At 35.3% G+C, this 20,045-nt stretch overlaps 1 protein-coding gene across 7 annotated transcripts in view; it reads left to right on the forward strand.

Annotated features, from left to right (window-relative positions):
• The window catches only part of LOC117400564 (suppression of tumorigenicity 18 protein), a 113,808-nt gene that overhangs the window by 85,462 nt on the left and 8,301 nt on the right, over positions 1-20,045 (forward strand). For 5 of the 7 annotated variants that reach the window (XM_059022180.1, XM_034000708.3, XM_034000709.3 and 2 more), the window contains 10 exons: positions 7,592-7,831; positions 9,903-10,021; positions 10,559-10,621; positions 10,966-11,034; positions 11,638-11,700; positions 12,132-12,218; positions 15,527-15,748; positions 16,460-16,551; positions 17,773-17,873; positions 17,957-18,100. In XM_059022180.1, the coding sequence (XP_058878163.1) occupies positions 7,592-7,831; positions 9,903-10,021; positions 10,559-10,621; positions 10,966-11,034; positions 11,638-11,700; positions 12,132-12,218; positions 15,527-15,748; positions 16,460-16,551; positions 17,773-17,873; positions 17,957-18,100 (1,200 nt within the window). The remainder of the gene's footprint in view (positions 1-7,591; positions 7,832-9,902; positions 10,022-10,558; positions 10,622-10,965; positions 11,035-11,637; positions 11,701-12,131; positions 12,219-15,526; positions 15,749-16,459; positions 16,552-17,772; positions 17,874-17,956; positions 18,101-20,045) is intronic. The other 2 variants (XM_059022179.1, XM_059022181.1) reach the window with 2 other exon arrangements.

Consider the following 20,045-nt stretch of genomic DNA (forward strand, 5'->3'; position numbering starts at 1 on the left):
TTGTATTTTGACTTTAAACGTCAAATGCAAAGTTTTTCGCAACTCACTTCTTCATGCCCATTTGTGCTCCAAATAGGAGATGGGGGAACATCTGATTATAGCAGTGCAGCAATAGCCTGGTCTTTATGATAAGCAGCACAAGAAATATCTAGATAAAGAATACAAAGAGATTATGGGAAAATATGTGTGAAAAATGGAATTCCAGGTTAGCACTATGTTTGGTATGTTAATTATAAACACACTGTTTTGATTACAGGTTTTCATTAAATGTCCGTGTGTAGCTTAGTTTAGTGCATGCCATGAGATACTGTGGCCCGTTATTAAATATGGACTGAACTACAAAACAAAATCACACATATAATGATATCCAGTAGTCTAAAACGGTTTTATGTCAGTTACACTTGTTAGTATATGTGGATTTTTACCCCCTATATTTAAAATATCAGGATGCATCGAAATGATTGCATTTGGTAGTCCTGTCTGTACTTCGAATTTTGTTTAAACAATGTTTTCATTGCCAGTAACATTGTTGAGATTATTTGTTACCAATAACACAATTTGAAAATATATATATATCTATATCTATCAGTGGCGGCTGGTGAGGTCTGTGGCAGGGGAGGCGGGAGCGCGAGTGGAGAATTAGTGAGTTTGAGTTGTGGCTGAACCCAACTGTACGGCACTCTTATGTGTGTTGGTGTGTGTCAGAGGAGCCTACCTGTGTATATAAGGGTGTCACAGAGCAGCTCACAGGTTGATGTTGTTAGTGTGGAAAAGGCTCCCTAGGTGGGTGGTTAGCTGAAGTCGTATTATTCTCCCCCCCTTTCTCTGATCGCAGGGCGTCACACAGCAGGGCAGACTGGGTGGATGGCTGTTTCAAGTCTACTCTGTCTTTTTCAATCCCTCTTCTCTCTCTCTCTCCCTGGTCTGTCTCCCTGTCTTTACTGTTTCACTGCTGGTAATCTACTGTAATAAACAAAATAATAATGTCATATAATCTACTGTATTAATACTGTCTTCTCCCTGTACAAAAAAAATTAAAAAATTACTGCGCTTAATCCAGTAAGAGAACACTTTCAAGCACCACTTTCAGCATGTCTTATGCAATTTCAATGGGAAGAAACCGAGATAGGCATATATATATATATCTATATATATATTTAAAAATGGGGAGGCGCTGCCTCCCGAGCCTCCCCTGAGAAACCTCTTATATATATATATATATATATATATATATATATATATATATATATATATATATATATATATACATACAGCTCTGGAAAAAATTAAGAGACCACTGCAAAATTATCAGTTTCTCTGGTTTTACTATTTATAGGTATGTGTTTGGGTAAAATGAACATTTTTGTTTTATTCTATAAACTACTGACAACATTTCTCCCAAATTCCAAATAAAAATATTGTCATTTAGAGCATTTATTTGCAGAAAATGACAACTGGTCAAAATAACAAAAAAGATGCAGTGTTGTCAGACCTCGAATAATGCAAAGAAAATAAGTTCATATTCATTTTTAAACAACACAATACTAATGTTTTAACTTAGGAAGAGTTCAGAAATCAATATTTGGTGGAATAACCCTGATTTTCAAGCACAGCTTTCATGCGTCTTGGCATGCTCTCCATCAGATTGATGATGGGTGACTTTATGCCACTCCTGGCGCAAAAATTCAAGCAGCTCGGCTTTGTTTGATGGCTTGTGACCATCCATCTTCCTCTTGATCACATTCCAGAGGTTTTCAATGGAGTTCAGGTCTGGAGATTGGGCTGGCCATGACAGCTCTTGCACAAGATGCTGGTAGTCCTCGAGGGTTTCCTGTTGCTCGTTATTATAGGGTGAATCCACATTCTTCTCTTTATTTCCGTTCATTATATTGCCTTCAGATTATATCAAAATTTAGCAGGACAGGATTTTGCTTTTCCATAGGTTCCGTTTTTTTACCCTAGAAAATGCTACGAATAAACGCTATAGTGTGAATAGCCCTTTAGTCTTTTGCGCCACATTAATTCGGTCATAAAAATAGAACAAAATCAACAAACCAAAGAATGTGAAAATTGTCCAGCAATGTTCTTTAAGTACAATTAATTAAATCTATATATAGATATAGATAGACATATAGATCTAGATAGAATAATAGATGGGCTTCAGTGAGTTACAGGAACATAATTCCATCTAGGGTTTATGTAATGTCATAAACTACGAGACTGTTAGGTCGAGTAGTTTATAAACTGTCACAGAAACCCAAGATGGAATTATTTTCCTTTTAACTCACTGAAGCCTACAGTATCTATTATTTTTTATAATACATGTATATTAGTATCTTTAATAAAAAAAAGACAATAAACGGGTGTTAAGGTTCAAATTGCGATGAGAATTTAATGAATACTAATAACGTACATTAAGTCAATATTGAAGAATCTTAAATATAATTTTCCTTAACGTCAACTCTACGCCCCCCGGGGCATTGAATTGTTTATCATCAACTCATCACTTTTAACAAATCTGTCTCTGTGAAGATTTACAGTCATCCTTCACCAATGGGAGCACCAACCAAGCGAGCGACACAAATCTTCAACTCTGACAGCGACTAATAAAAAAAAAAAAAAAAAGCATACCCCATTGAAACACATTTTCTGTGCTGCACTGAGTGACACATGCAAGAGGAAACATGTTACTTTCGTTTTAAATTAAAAACAACTTTCGTTTTTACAGTTTTGTATGTACTGTACATATACCTGTTTACAGACTACTTTGTTTTGAAATGTTTATTTTATTATAGTTTTTTAATTTTTTGAAGTAGTCCTTTATATGTGGTAAGTCAGAAAATAACCCATTTTATGTTTATTTGTTCATTTAAATACGGTGTTTCGGCTGTGCAGATGTTTGATATGATGTGCTTGAATAAAACTTTTGAGTTGTATCCAATAGGTTGTCTTTCATTTTAATATTGATGTTTATAATGTAACCACCATAATTACTTTTGATGGCGGTTTTAGGTATGAGTATATAACCGCAGAAGTTCTAGTGATAAATGGTGAAATACAAAGTAAAGGGTTTGCCTGAAAAAAGGGTGCTGCGTAAGTCCACTGCAATGTGAGTATAATTGTTCATAAAGCACACATCAACCTTTAAAGTTGAAGTCTATTGAAAAAAAAATGGATTGTAGCCAAGGGCGCTGGAACTAGGGGTGCTGGGGGTGCAGCAGCTCCCCCTTGGCTTTGAATGGCTTCCATAGGGGTTATAGTTTTGTTCAATGGCTTTCAGCACCCCCACTCTAAAAATTGTTCCAGTGCCACTGATTGTAGCTTAACAGGAAAGCGTAATCAATCGGACTCAGAGTCTGTATTGTCACAGAGCAACTACTGTACTGTACACCTAGTTCTACTCACTTGAAGCACAAAATTTGAAATCTCAGGCATTATTTGCACATGGTTATTTTTTTATATATATTTATTTGCGAATGGTTATATATGGAAGCCCATTTCCGCCACCAAAAAAAAAAAAAAAATGAAATGCATTTTAAATTTCCATTACAGTAAGTCAAAATAACGATATACTAAGTCAAAATAACAAGATAGTAAGTCGAAATAACGATATACTAAGTCAAAATAACGAGACAGTATGTCAACCTTATAATGGAAATTTAAAATGCATTTTGTTTTTTTTCTTTCCTTGGTGGCGGAAATGGGCTTCTATATTAGAAATGGTGAAAAATTATATATATATATATATATATATATATATATATATATATATATATATATACAGTGCCTATAGTAAGTATTCACCCCCCCTTGGACGTTTTCACAGTTTGTTGTGTTACAACCTGAAATATTGATGCATTTAAATGGGATTTTTTTCCTTTGATTTACACAACCTACTCAACACTTTGAAGAGGCAAGACAATTTTTATTGTGAAACAACAGTTAATGAAAAATAAAAAAACTGAAATGTCTTGGTTAGATAAGTATTCACCCCCTGAGTCAATACTTGGTAGAACCACCTTTGGCAGCAATTACAGCTTTGAGTCTTTTGGGGTAAGTCTACCAGGTTTTCACATCAGGATCGTGCAATATTCGCCCATTCTTGCAAAATTGTTCAAGATCTGTTAAGTTGGATGGGGATCGTTGGTGGACAGCAATCTTCAAGTCTTGCCATAGATTCTCAGTCTGATTCAAGTCTGGGCTTTGACTGGGCCACTCTAGGACATTCACTTTCTTGTTTTTAAGCCACTCCAGTGTCGCTTTGGCTGTGTGCTTGGGGTAATTGTCCTGCTGAAAGGTGAATCTCCGTCCCAGTCTTAGGTCTTTTGCAGACTGAAGCAGGTTTTCCTCAAGGATTTGCCTGTATTTAGTTCCATCCATTTTGCACTCTACCCTGACAAGCTTCCCAGTCCCTGCCAATGAAAAGCATCCCCATAGCATGATGCTGTCACCACCATGCTTCACAGTAGGGATGGTGTTAACTGGGTGATGTGCTGTGTTGTGTTTGTGCCAGACATAATGCTTTGCATTTAGGCCAAATAGTTCAATTTTTGTTTCATCAGACTAGTCTCCCACATGCCTTTTTGCAAATTCCAAGCAGGATTTAAAATGGGCTTTTTTCAGAAATGGCTTCCTTCTCGCCACTCTTCCATACAGGCCAGATTTGTGGAGTACCTGAGCTATTGTTGACACATGTACAGTTTCTTCCATCTCAGCCATGGAACACTGTAGGTCTTTCAGAGTTGTCATTGGCCTCTTGCTGGCTTCTCTGACCAATGCCCTTCTTACCCGGCTGCTCAGTTTGGGAGGACGGCCTACTCTAAGCAGATTCTGGATGGTGCCGTATACCATCCACTTCTTAATAATGGACTTGACTGTGCTCCAAGGGATATTCAATGCCTTTGAAATCTTTTTATACCCCTTCCCTGATCTGTGCCTTTCCACAACTTTATCCTGGAGTTGTTTTGAAAGCTCCTTTCGTGGTAGTACCTTTGCTTTGAATGCACTACCAAACTGTGGAACCTTACAGAGGTGTATTTAATCTGAAATCATGTGAACCACTTTTACTGCACACAGATGGACTCCATTTAACTTATTGTGTGAATTCTGAAGGCAATTGGTTGCACCTGAGCTTATTTAGAAGTGTCATAGCAAAGGGGGTGAACAACACTTATCTAATGAAGACTTTTCAGGTTTTTATTTTTAATTGATTTGTTCCCCCCACCCCCATTTTTTCACACATTGAAAGTGTTGAGTAGGTTGTGTAAATCAAATGGAAAAAAATCCAATTTAAATGCATCAAGATTTCAGGTTGTAACACAACAAACTGTGAAAACGTCCAAGGGGGGTGAATATTTCCTATAGGCACTGTATGTATACACGGCTTGCTTTATTCAGAAGGTCACAGGTAAGGTGGCCATGATTATCGTTTACTACAGTATTTATAATATTGTGTTGCTACAATAATACTAATTTTAAAATACCATAGAATATGAGACAAATTGAACCATTTGATAATCATGATCATGGGAAATTATCTAATCACATTGCCATCAACAGCACCCAGTTTAATTTAAGATTTGGTGAGATTTTTGAAAGAGAGTTAAATGTCATTTAATTTGCTATTGTGTGGTTTTATTACTAGGATTTTAGGCAGAGGCTCGCTTTGAAATACCAATCACGTTAGAGTCTGATATTAAAAATAAGGAAAGTGGGTTGTTAACCTGAAGTGAGAAGATTTTTTGTTCTTTTTTTTTTACAATGGATTAACCTGAGGTGGAAAGTGACTGTAAAATGCTTTAAAACTAACTTTAATATTGTAAATTATCTGAAACCAGTTGAGCCTTACCAAAGTAAAAATGTGTTATATTCATTTTTTTTTTTAACTGCCATTTGTAATGCTAAATATAAACTAATATAAACTAATTGAAATATCATATCGTAGATATCAAAATCTCAATGGTCATAGAATTTAAATGGTTCAGTAATCGACAACTTTAATTTTGATATTGTGGCAACCCTAATCACAGGTTAATTTCCCTCAAAAAGGTCATATTTAAAACCATGCTTCCGGTGAACAGCGCATGTGACCTTGTGTGGGGTGAGAATAGGTAAAGTGATAGAAAGTGTCACTTTATCTATTCCTTGACTCCTTGATCTATTCCTTGCCTTGACTCAAAATGTTTGATGCATTGGAAGTGCTTTTTTGGTAAAATATGCATAAGGTTGTTCCTGGAAGGCTGTTCATAGACCAGTGAAACTTGAAAAGATCTGTTGATTTGGTTATATTTATTTCCTGTCTCACAAGGAGATAACCTCTTCAGGAGTCTTGTTGCATTCATTTGCATTTAAATGGAGATATATTAAAGACCATGAGGCGCAAGTCTCATGAAGTACAAGTTCATTTTTTTTTTTTTTTTTTTTAGATAAAAGCTGTTATTCAACAAAATTGGCTCATTTACAGTAAATAAAGTGAATGATTGTTATTTAGTGCAGTGACCTTTAATTTACTTTTTTTTAAAAAAAAAGGTGTATCAGTTTTTAATGACGGGCGGGATGAAAATTTGCTTTGTAGAAAAGACCAGCAGAAAGAATGCAGTTTGTCTTCTACTTGGTGCTCAAATTGAGTTGAAATATACATCACGTATGTATACAGGGCAGCAGTGAAGACCATTCATATCCAACAATGATATAGCATCAAGTAATATATTGTCAGTTGGTGTCCATGGAAATGTGCAGTACAAAGACATGGATTTCTTTACATTTTTAGAGGTTGCAGGGACATGAATTTGACGACTACATTGCTATTTAGAATTTAAATTTAAGTAAAATAGGTTCCACAGTACTGTTACAAGTTACTAATTTATACCACAAACCTGTGTGCAAACAAATTTGAGTTGCCCTTTTTTATGTTGAATTTAAGCAAGTGGACCAAACATGATTTATTTGCCAAGCGATCCAAGGCCACCACTTCAGGTTCCGATCTGTACTGAGTTTGGAATTAATCCTCCAAATTGAGCACCCTTATTCTGCTGAGACTATTGAGCAACTCATTATTCAAAATGAAAGAAAACACTGTCAAGAATGGACTTGGAGTACTCTGTTTTTTTGAGTATCCAAATGCTGTGTAAGATTTTATTTGGATTTCATGAGCTGTTTATTAACATAAGATGAAACATATGACCTGAAGCTGACACTAGCAACAGCCATTTTAGTAATTTGTGCCATACAAAACAAATAACACAGCTGTTGCTAGTAAACAAAATGTCAGCAATCTGTGCTGCTGATGGTTGTAATTAATTCTATTAAAAGGGCAGCTCTAAGTTCGTATTGTATCATACAGGCATCTATTACAAGCATTTTCTGTGCTACTCTTGTGCCTTTTAACAATTGACTGTAAAGGCTTGTGGAAGCATACTGGTAATCACATGCACAGTGCCTTAAAGGGCTTTTGCGTATTTTAGATAGAAGTGAAAGGACTCTTTTTCTCAAATATTTGTCATCATATGTGAATTTTCTCCAAATACCCTAGGGATCTGTGTAAAGTAGAAATCTGGATTTTGCCCAATTTTCTTTGCTTATACTGTTTTAGGATGTATTCATTGAGGTGGATGAAAACGGCACTCTGGACCTGAGCATGAAAAGGAACAGTGTTCATGAGAAGGTCCCTCCAGTTCTACCTTTGGAAGCTGCACCATCTACACCTGAGTCTTCTCCTTCAAAAACTGGCATCATCCTGGTAACACCTGCCTTCTATCAGGCTCTTTGTGAACAGGAAGGATGGGACACTCCTGTTAACTACAGCAAAGATCACAAATTAATAGACAAAGCGGTAATGACTGAAGTTGAATGCAATAAGCAAATCTATATCAAACCACAGCAATTGAATAATCATGCCTGCTATTGATAGTGCAATATAAAAAGCCATCAAAATATATATTTTTCCAGGAGTTAAGTTCTGTTACTTAGATATCAATGTGCTAGAAATAAATAAATGTGAGTAATCTTAACCACAAAACTTAATGTTGCTAATCATTCATTTAAGTTATGGATCCAGGAAAGTTTTAATTTTGTGTGTTACTCCAGCCATCCTGCCTCTTGTAAATAATTATGATACTCAATGAACATTTGTGCAGAATCATATGTGTAAAGCATGTACCTCATGATGGTATCCTGATGCATTTATTTAAGTGATCTGATCCTTTACATTTTTCCACAGAGTAAGCACAGCATGTAGTATCCTTCTAATTCATCAAAGCATCTGGGCCTTTTATAAAGATCAGCTTTTTTTTTATAAATCCAGGTTTTGTGTTATATACAGTATAGGATAAATACTTGATGGGTTAGAAAATGAATTTAAACGGATGCATGGTTTACAGTAAGTATACCAAAGAAGGTGGTGAGAGTATGGAATGGGTTACCAAACCACTGTATTGCTGCTGAATTAGTGTGATCCTTTAAGAACTGGCTAGACAAAGTTCTGGAACAATTTTGCAACTAGGAAATTGACAAGCATTGATGGGCCATATAGCCTCCTCTTGGTCATAATATTTGTAATGTTCTAAAGCAAATAAATATTAGTAAAGCCTTTCTTCAACTTGCATTACTGGGACACCACATTAAAAGTCTCATTGTGCAATCTAACAGTAGATTAAATCTAAAGTTAAGGAGGATATGAGTTCTGAGACGCTGGGAAAACTGTGCTATTTCCCAGCTTTTTTTTTTTTTTTACGCAGCATCAAATCAAACCATTCCTGAAATTTAAGGCACCAAAAAATAAGAGAGATAAAACACAGGGATGTTTTACCTTTTGAGAAGGAACCAAGTAACAATCCTCAAATCAGACCATCTTTTATTGAAAAAGAAGGGGCTGGATCTGCATAAACACACACATTAGAAGCATGGAGACCAGACAAATTTATTTTCTGATTTATTGAAACATCACTAACAGGTATTTATTTATTCAGAAGCAACCTTAATCGTTGTTATGGGTAGGCTATAGGCTAAATTGCTTCTACATTTTTAGTTTAATAATAGGTAGTCTTAAGAAGTGTGTGTGTGTGTGGTGTGATTGTAACAAAAATATGCTTGCAAATAAATGACCATATGGACCTACTAAAGGTAAAATAAATAAATATAATAAATACATAATGTGTATAAATATTTTTTTCATACAAGACCTACAAACTATAAAACATGTTACTCACAGTCACTCCACAACGGAACATTTGTAAAGCTCTTTAGTAACCAATAGTGTACAGTAAAACCTGTTTAACCCGATATAGATTGGGACTAGAAAATGTTGCTGGATAATACATTGTGCTGGTTTACAGAGGTACTGACATGTTTATATTTATGCAATATACTTGATTATAAACTGGGAAAAGAAAAAATCACATGACTTGGTGCCAGACTGTACAGTCAAATTTCCATTGATGTTATGCAGACAAGACTTAAAATTATGCCATATTCCAGATAGACAGGTTCTGTATTGTAGAGGGTGTCACACCATTAATTTCACATTTTGTATTTTTTTTTGCTATGTTGTCACTGTTTTTTAAATGGACCCTTACCAAATGCATGTTCTACAATGCTTGCATGAATGTGCTTTCATACCATGTTAAATAACACACCCCCTACAAGGCACTGCGTTAGAGAAGCCACAAAATATCCTTTGTGCTGTGCCTTGAACTTTAGTTTTAATACCAAGCCATTGGGCAGCATTGTGAATGTTTGTTTATACCTAAATTTATCCCACTTTAGCTAAAATGCCACACAGAGTTTAGATTTAATCTAGACACTAGTATGATGATTCCAAGCAAAAGGTTTTACCAGGCCATTGCATTGTTACAAGATGGAGTCTTTTCCAATAGTTTTTAATTAAAATGTGATTTGCTTTCTAGAAAGAAGAACTAGATAGTGTACCTGACATTCTGGAGGAAAGAAAATATCCAGGTGATGTAACTATTCCGAGTCAGATGTCCAAACCTCTTTCCAGGGACAATAAAAAGGAGCTGATGAGGTACGTCACAAAGCAGTTTGTATGTAAACGAAACACAATGGGGCCAATTTCCAAAGTTTATGTGAGTATTATGTACCCCATTTTTTTTAATTAATCAAGTGACAAAATGAAAGATCAACCTAACTAAAAAGCCTTCAATTAATGTCCTATTTTTATTAACAATGTTTTTTTTTCTGTATCATTTTACTTTCTCATTTTCAAAAACAGTTTTGTTTAAAAAGCTTTGAAATGTGTCTCTGTAAGGTACAAGTCCTTATACGAAACGGACAAGAAAGTGTTTATGAATACCAAACCTTCATTAAATCAAAATACAATACGATGTTTTGTGAATAGGACTCATTTTTTCAGATGTTACCAATGTTTCTGCTGGTGCATTTGTAGAAGCAGTATTTCCATGTGTGAATGTGCAAGTTTTTAAAGTTACATATCTTTAGGGCAAAATGAAGCATTGTTTGAATTTTACAGCATATAGTATGATGCCCCTTTTTTTTTTAGCATCCAGCCAAAAAAGTTGAAGGTATTTTGTGCTTTTTACAGCTGTCCAACTCCAGGATGTGATGGAAGTGGACATGTGACTGGAAATTATGCTTCTCATCGCAGGTATCTAAACAGAAATGCATTCAATTTTGTACTCATTTATAAGGCTTTTACACTTGTATGATTCATAAGAGTGAGTGTGTTGAAGACTTCTGTTGAAAGGAAATGTTATGGGTGCACTCTTCAAGACATACAGTTAAATGGTTGATGTCGGGCATTAACGCAGAGAATTCCTAAATCAAATTGAAGAAAAATACGTGAAAGAGGATTTTATTTTCCAAAATGAAACTGTAAGCAAAGTTTTAACCATCACAATACATAACAAGAATGCCTATGCTACTTAATAACTTAAAATGCCTTGCATGCTGATTACATTTTAAAACGTTTTGTTTTTGGGGTTTTTGCAGTGTTTCTGGCTGTCCATTGGCTGACAAGACTCTAAAATCTATCATGGCTGCCAATTCTCAAGAACTCAAGTATGAATTGTGATTAACATATTGATATACAGTACATAGATTTATTCAGGGAGGAACAGTTGGTTGTTTAGTACTCTATAATAAATATTATTGTTTAACAGAGCAACAGGGTTAATTGCTGAATGCTTCTTCGCACAACCATTAAAAAAAGAAATATAAACAGGGATAATGCCAATAGATTTGCTTGATATCTTAAGTGGTTGTTTATTAAATACTAGAAACCCGCAATCCCAAACGGTGCGATCCTATCGATTTGGGGTTCATCGTCCGCTCCCAGAATGCATAGGTGCAACTGATAACATGAGTCAGATTGGCTTCTGTAAAATAATTTCTGCATAACGATAGGGGCATTTGGATGACAACCCCAAAACATGCACACCATTCAGCTTTTGGAATTTGGCTGTGAACCCTAGTCTGATGGAGTCACTCTTACTATGATTGGATTGCATTTCAACTTGGGATCTCAAAAACAGTATACTGATAATCTCAAGAGGTGAACAGACTCCTGATGAAAAAATCAGAATGGTGCAATTTGCTGTCAAAATCATATGTTAGTGAACGTGCTTCATTGCAAATCTCTATATTTGTATCCCAATTTATTAGGTGTCCAACACCTGGTTGTGATGGTTCAGGTCATGTGACTGGAAACTATGCTTCACACAGAAGGTAGGTTATTTGGGGAAAAAAAATACAGTTGCTTAACAAAAAATAACTGTATTCTTCTTTAGTTTCTATAGATGTTTAAGGATAGTTGAGGTATTAAAACTTAGCATGGTAATTAAACATGTCTCTGCCTATTGATGACAATTGTAAATGCACCCTCATTAAACCTTATGTATTAAAGTGTTTTAAAAACAGCTGTCCTGCTGGTTCTTCTTCAGTTACATAGTGTATACCTCCTAGGTAAAAATCTGACAGTCATGCTTTGTACAAGACAGAATGTTAAACTTTTGAGTTCTGAGGTGACAAGCTGTCACAGTACTGAGTAAAACTAGGACACACAGGTGATTTTCCACTGCTGTTTAGGTCAGCATTATTAATCCATTGTTGAACCATTTGTTCCAGACAATAGCTTATCTCTTTTAAATCTCTTCCAGCTTATCTGGCTGTCCAAGGGCCAAGAAGGGAGGGCTGAAACTAACACCCAGCAAGGAAGACCAAGATAAGGAAGACCAAGATCTTAAGTAAGTTGGTCGGTATATACCCCAAAATAAGTGGTAAAATATAAAAAGGTATCTTTCTGAGTTTGCTAATGAATATGAAATGATAGGGAATACAACCATTTTTACTAATGAACCATGGAAAAGAAAATGAAAATATACTTTATTTTATTTATCCCCATATCAAGCAACAAGCAAACTAAATAGTATAAAGGGCAATTGGAAAATGTGCAGGTGCCCCCTGTGTGTAACAACATTAATATAACAGCTGTGATGGTCTTTTTTTCCTTTTTAATTATGAATGCAGAGTAAATGCTTAGCTGGTAGATTGGAATGCTTCTAATACTCATTCGGGGGGGTGGGGGAGGGGGATACATGTTTTTTTTTTTTAGGTTACACAACAAGGCTTAAACAATACTGACATACAGTTCATTTGGTCTTGATCTGGGTTCTACAAATCATGTCACCTGAGCACAGCATTTTGTACATGTGATGACATACTGGATATAATAGATTTGCTTGTACATTTATTTGGAAAAAGAAAACAATATGATCAAATGTTCACTTTCAGCACAGTCCTGCATAGGATATTTGAATCTAAAACTAAAACATTGACAATGTACAAAACCTGCCAAGTTAGAAAAATAGTCTACCAAACAAATGAGCCAAGCTATAAAGATATTACCAGGCATTAGGGGCAGGTTGGTGGTAATGGGGCCTGAGACAATGTATACAGCAGATTGAATTGCTATTTGTATCTGTTGTAACTGTATTTGTTACATTTTTCAGTTTTTTATGTATCCTTCTACATCAGCACTCTAAACTGAACATTCTACAAAAATGTAGTCCCCCATTATAAAACACAGCCACTGAGTTGTATTGTACAAAAACAGCAGTTATAAACATTCTTGGGGCCTGTACTAGGGATTAGATCCCTGTAGCTCAGCCAATCAGAGTGTAGGGAATCTTTCCATTGAAGTATAATTATAATCTCTCTATATATATATAAAATCATAAGGAGGTCAGGGTACATCTGAGGGTAGCCATGGTAATAGCTGAGATACCATTTCTATGCACGTCACCATACAAACGTATAAACAAAGACATGAGATAACAATAATAATACACAATCTGTAAAAAAAGATGTTTTAAGGATTGTATTGTCGGTGTATCAGTAGAATGTAAATAATGCTGTTGCGATTTCACAACAATATCAGCCATATATGTGACACAATGAGCTTTTGTGGTGCACAGTTTCACTTTGTGTAGTGGTGTTAAACACGTGCATTGCAGTTCATCTAAATGTAGTCAGCAAGATAATGAAACCATCAATACATCAGCAATGTAATGCAGAAAGAAGAGCTCACAAGAAACATTCGAAGAAACAGACGACAGGCTGACTAAAATAAGAGTTTATGCTAAGCAGCGTTGAGACGTGGCAAAGCCAGCGACTGTTTGTTAACCCTGACAAACAGAACAGTCGCCTACCTATTTATTTCATGAACCAGCGGTGCTGCGGCAGGTTCAGCTAGTTTTACCATATCATAGTACTTTCAGGAGCACCATGTTGAAAGTAAACAGTGGTTCAACAGAGGGTTGAAATCTCCTTTCAAAAACTGATCAACTAATATATCACTCAAGATTATTTTTACTGAAGTACTTAATCACCTGAAATATAATACATGTACAATACAATGTAAGATTTCACAACTTACCTGGGATACTAGGTTAAAATTGTAGACCAGTTGTTTGGTTGAAAGTTGATGACTGATTGAAGGTCCATAAACTGTAACCCAAACACTAAGCATAAATTGATCGGGAACAATGTAATCCAATCATATATTTTATTTGTAAACTGTTGACAGTTGTGCTTACATCCAGACAGTAGCCTTACAAATGCATATGGTTAACCTTAGCATACGAACCTTAGTGTCATGCATCTAAAACTTGATTTAATGGTAATACAGTTGCTCCAAATTAACAAGACATTTAATTTAGTTAACTGGTGTGTACCTGAATGATAGCGATAGTCCCCAGAATTAATTGAATTTTGAACACTTTTTTATTCATGTCAAATTAAATTTCAGCTTGAACTTGACATGATCTTTGTATTTGACTAGCCTCTACTTCCTTTCAAACTGTCGGTTAACCATTTTGCAGAACAAACCTTAACTGTTTTAGGTAAGGTTCCCCCTCCCCCAGTAGATAGTTCCCCTACTGACTTCAGAGGTAATGAACTAATGTCACCAGGAGTAAACTAATGTTACAGGCATGGGGTAGAAGATGGCAATACCCTGCGTCAGTTTCCACTGAAAAGTTAATGTAGCAGAACCAGAGTGCAAGGCAAAATTATTTAGTTTATTCAAGTTTTTAAAAAAAAATTAGAATAAGTACAATCACAAAAAACGGTTTGAAACAAAAGGTAGCCATTGCATGTTTGTACAGCTTTTTGGGTTACACCTCTAGATGTGTATCCACAAAGCACAAACTGTAAAACACAATTAAACACAAAATATAAAGCAAAAAACACACTGAGAGAGATACCCCAAAACATAACTTACATTGTATCAGGAGGCACACATCTTGCATTGACTGAAGTTATTTCTGTGTGGAATTCCCCAGGGTGCTAGGTTCCACCGCACTACTCTAGTAAAACATACTCAAATAAAGCAATTCATATACGTGTTGCAGAGCTCAAACTTTTTGCATTCCCATCGTCATGTCCATATCTACAAGGAGGAGAAGTATCAAAGAAATGTTCTATAAAGTATGATTTGCTTGTTCAAATTCTCCTTATTTCTCTTAATATATGACAGATATTAAAAAAAAAATTCACATTTGATATAAGAATGTATGGAACTACATGAAAATTTAGGAATGGTGCCTTTACATATTATATTATAGTTTTGGTGATGTCCTAGATTTAGCACAAAGTCCGGTCCTATATAGAGAGCACCATCAGTTTATTTTCCAGATAACCTGCTGTTTCTCTCAGTATTTACTATTGTGCTGTTTTCTTAACTCATGGTGGAACCCCATGTTAAATATGTAGGTTGTTTAATGGGCTGTCACAGCTTTTAAGTGAAATTGGCTCATAAAAAAGAGGTGTCCTTTATAGTTTACTCTTTCTTTTTAACAAAACCATCACATGCTTGAAAAACAATAAAATCCATTTTTTTTAGCATGCCCTTTACAATTCCCAGAATGGTGATTATTTTATTTAGCACATTGTACATTTGCCACAATATCAATAATGTACAACATGCTGTTAAATTCATGTCAGGATAGATAACGTAGAATTTGCGCTAACATCAATATATTTTCCCTGTTAGATGTCCAGTAATTGGTTGTGATGGCCAGGGTCACATATCAGGCAAATATACATCCCATCGCAGTGCATCAGGCTGCCCTATAGCTGTCAAGAGACAGAAGGAGAGCTCTAATAATGGGTCTGCATTCTCCTGGAGTGTCAGCAAACAAGAACTGCCACACTGTCCTTTGCCAGGCTGTAATGGATTAGGTCATGCTAATAATGTGTTTGTCACTCATAGAAGGTAAGATACTTGTTCTTTCTCTGTATTGTGATAGAGTTAAATGTATTTGCATTTGTGATGCAGACATTCAAACCCAGAGAACCCTATTTAAAAGTATCATATCTTTCTAAGTGGGCCAAATTTTTCAAAAAGACCTGAAACTTATTAGAAAGGCAGTTGAAACCAATGTCCAAAACTTATTTACAAGCAATTGAATTGCAAGTTTCTAAATTTACAGTTAAAAAAAATTCTTAGTATCAGCTAACCCTAATGTCTAATAGGGAAAACAAACAGGTAATGCAACATAAGCAATAATTAACAAAGTTGTACACAATGGCCCTTGAATTAAAAATAATTAAACTTATTTAGCATCATCAGTTTGTTTTTCATTTTAGAAAAAAAATCATGCCAATGTAGCACTGAAGTTGTGCCTAGTGATTTTTTGTTTGTTTGTTTGGTTTTGTTTTGACTAATGGCTTCTTCAGATTAATACAGTGATGAAAGTGATTTGGCCAAAAGTTGTTAGTTGAGTTTGAAATAGTTTTACCTCTGAATTCATGCTATTACACCTACTCCTTTAACAATGCATGACCTGCAGCTGTCTTCAGGAGGTGTTGATCATTCTAACATACCCAAATAGAACCATGAAACTCATATAAAACCTGGATATTTATTTGATATTTCTATATATTTTCATAATTTTATTGGTTTGTATTTCTTTTTCTTTCTCAGTTTGTCTGGATGTCCGTTGAATGCCCAGACGATCAAGAAATTTAAGCATTCAGGAGAAGAGATGATGACTATTAAACTTAAAGCAAGCAGTGGTATGAAAACATTTTAGCAGTTACACCCGTATTCACAAAGCGACTGTTTGGAAGTCACTTGAATATGAAACATTATCGAATTAAAAAAAAAAAAAAAAAAAACACTGTTTAAAACTGTTGGTAAATAGAATATGTCTTCTCATTAAAATGCTGAGCCCTCTTGTTTTTTAAAGCAAGACAAGGTTAGGTATAAACCTGAAACCTTTCTTGACTGTTTCCACAGAGGGTTTGGAGTTTATAATGTTATAAATTGTTTACAAATGTTATGTAAATAAAGTGTGGGATTAAGTTTACTACAAAATAAATTACTACCATAGCCATTACTGAAGCCATAAAAAAATAATACTCTTTACTGCATACTGCAGAAAATAATAATAATAATAATAATAATAATAATAATAATAATAATAATAATAATAATAATAATAGCTAGAGTTGCCAGCAATTTTACGGCTTCCAGTACCAGTAACATTACCAGTACCAAACACTTTAGCAAATAGTGCAGCATGCCAGTACCAGTACCAAACACTTTAGCAAATGGTGCAGAATGCATACATGGGATGTGTTCCATAGTAACCATGACCCTATCTGCACTCTCTCAGGAGTTATAAGCCAGTTTTACATTTGACCTTTAGGAGAGGTCAAAGGTCACAGGCAGTAACATTTTTTGATAGAGCATACATGGGTTACTATATGTGTGCCATAGTAACCATGGCCCTATCTGCACTCTACAAGGAGTTATTAGCCAGTTTTGTAAGTCATCCAATGTGGCTGCCATGTTTTTTTATTGTAGCAACTTCCCTTGAACAACTTTTAAAGACAACCACACTAGGATCATGTGTGCCTAATAATCCCAGCAATAACAATAGGCTTCCCAGCCCTATGGCCTGGAAGCCTAATAATAATAATATGCCCTACAAAATAGGAAACAACCACAAAGGTAATTATCAATTAAGACTTGCTGTAACAAGCAACATACTGTATCTGATGGAGTCTGAAAGCAAAAGACAAAGGCTGTATCGATAAAGGTAGTGAACCTGAAGTAGGTCCGTGTATTCAGTGGCATGCTGACGATGCATTGCTGATTATGACCTGCATTTATTAGTGGATGTATGACAACATGTAAGCATGTATTCCAATAAATCCGTGTTTTGCAAAGCTTGGGTAAAATATGTAAAACATCGTTATATATTTAATAAAATGTTTTCTTATTTCATTCAGGTATAGAAAATGAAGACATGAAACACTTAGATGAGGAGATCAAGGAACTGAATGAATCCAATCTTAAAATAGAGGCAGACATGCAGAAACTCCAGATTCAGGTATCTGCTTTTAATGTGAACTTCCTTGTAATATAAACACTCACGGACCTGTAAAACTGAAAATGTTATCTTTGAAATGACAGATATCTTCAATGGAATGTAATTTAAAATCAATTGAAGAAGAAAACAAGCTGATTGAGCAGCACAATGACAGCCTGCTGAAGGAGTTAGCTCGTCTGAGTCAGGCTCTTATCAACAGTCTTTCTGATATTCAACTCCCTCAAATGGTAAGTTAAATACTGATTTTGTTTTTGGTACCAAATCCGTTTTTAAAGAAATTGAAAACAGTACTAACATTACAGAGACAGGCACATATTACGTTTTGTATTTCTTTTCAACCAAAACAAAGCTTATCCATAGTCTAGTGAGAAAGCAATAGACCCCTTACCTTCCTAATGGGTCTGTATTAAAACTTACATTGGAATAAAATTTAAGTTCAGAAATTACTAATTAAATTCTCAATCTGTTCAAATTGCCTACTTGACACTAGTTTTCAAAAGGTGACATACAAAAATACAGAGCTCTGTTCACAAACCTTTAACACTTTGATTATATGCATTGTGAGCATCAACAGTTTACTCAAAGTCTCCCCTAGTGTTGTCTACTATTATAACAACCTTGAATGAAATAGCTCGCATCACTTGATTTTCAAGGTGTGGTATCTGAAGCATAATCAACAAGTACAGAGAAACATCATCTGTAATTGTCAAACCCAGGACTGAAAGACCCAAAAAGCTGTCTAACAAGGATGAGCAATACTTGAAGATAATATCCTTAAGGAATTGAACGAAGACAAGCGTTGAATTGACAACAGAACTGGCAGAAGGCACAGGTGTCGTTGTACATCCATCAACAGTCCAAAGCAGCTTTGACCATTGTTCCATAGTCCAGTTTCTGTGTTCCTGTGCATATTTTAGCGTTTTAGTCTTGTTCCCCTTTCTTAACAGAGGTATTCTTTCTGCAACACATCCTTTAAGTCCTGATTTCAAGATTGACCTTCGTACTGTTGATTTGATGGACAACGACACCTGTGCCTTCTGCCAGTTATGTTGTCAATTCAATGCTTGTCTTGTTTCTATTCCTTAAGGACATTATCTTCAGTTATAAAATGGGTCTTTTAAATAGTCTATCCTGATTGGTCAAAACAGGTCACATGGGGGTGTGAATATTACAGTATATTCCCATGGGTTGAAACTTTTTTTTCAAAAAGGGGCAAATCACTTAGATAGCCATACGCCACCAGAATTTTGAAAAAAAAAACATAGCCATATTTAAATTTATATTAATAAACAAGACTAACCACATCTGATATATAAGTAGCCATATTGAAATTCGCAATAAAGATGACTGATGAGGTAACAATACCGCAAATCTGGGTTGGGTACCTCCTGTCACTACTCCCGTATCACAAAGGATGATTACAAAAAATAATAATAATAATAATCTTCCCCAACACTGACACCTGACACTGCTGCAGGTCTTGTGAGAGAGGTTTGTTTTGATGTGCAACTATATATGGCCAGACGTGGCAAAGGTGGTCAGCGTGATTGTCCAGCTGCACTTCCTCAGATAACGACAACAATGAATCAAACGCCATGTTGCTCGAAATCGCTTGCTACAGCTCCACCTACTGTTCAGAATGAACATCTAAAGAAAAGGGCCTGTAAATCTTCAAAGCTGCGATTTCAGTGTTCAATTTAACATCTATAAATAGTGCTTCTTGTTTTTAATCAGTTCAGTGTTAATAATAATACATTTTAATGTATTTAATTATTATTTAGTTAGTTGACCAATTTTATAAGCACAATAAGGCACTTCAGGGTGTGGTATATACTCTGGGTATTATAGTATAGCCCACACCCTGTCGTGCCTTATTGCTTGCATATTTCTTATCCTTGTTAGAGAGCTTTTTGGGTCTTCCAGTCCTGGTTTTGTCAATTACAGATGATGTTTCTCTGTACTTGTTAATTATGCTTCGGATACCAAACCTTGAAAATCGAGTGATGCGAGCTATTTCACTCAACGTTTTTCCTTCTTTATGCAAGTCAAGGTTGTTATAATAGTAGAAAATACTAGTGGAGGCTTTTGAGTAAATTATTGATGCTCATAATTCATCAGAGTAGAAAAATGCCAGCATACACATATATATAATTAGGGATGGGACAAATACAG

This window comes from Acipenser ruthenus, chromosome 4 (assembly GCF_902713425.1).
Source record: "Acipenser ruthenus chromosome 4, fAciRut3.2 maternal haplotype, whole genome shotgun sequence".
Taxonomy (NCBI): domain Eukaryota; kingdom Metazoa; phylum Chordata; class Actinopteri; order Acipenseriformes; family Acipenseridae; genus Acipenser; species Acipenser ruthenus.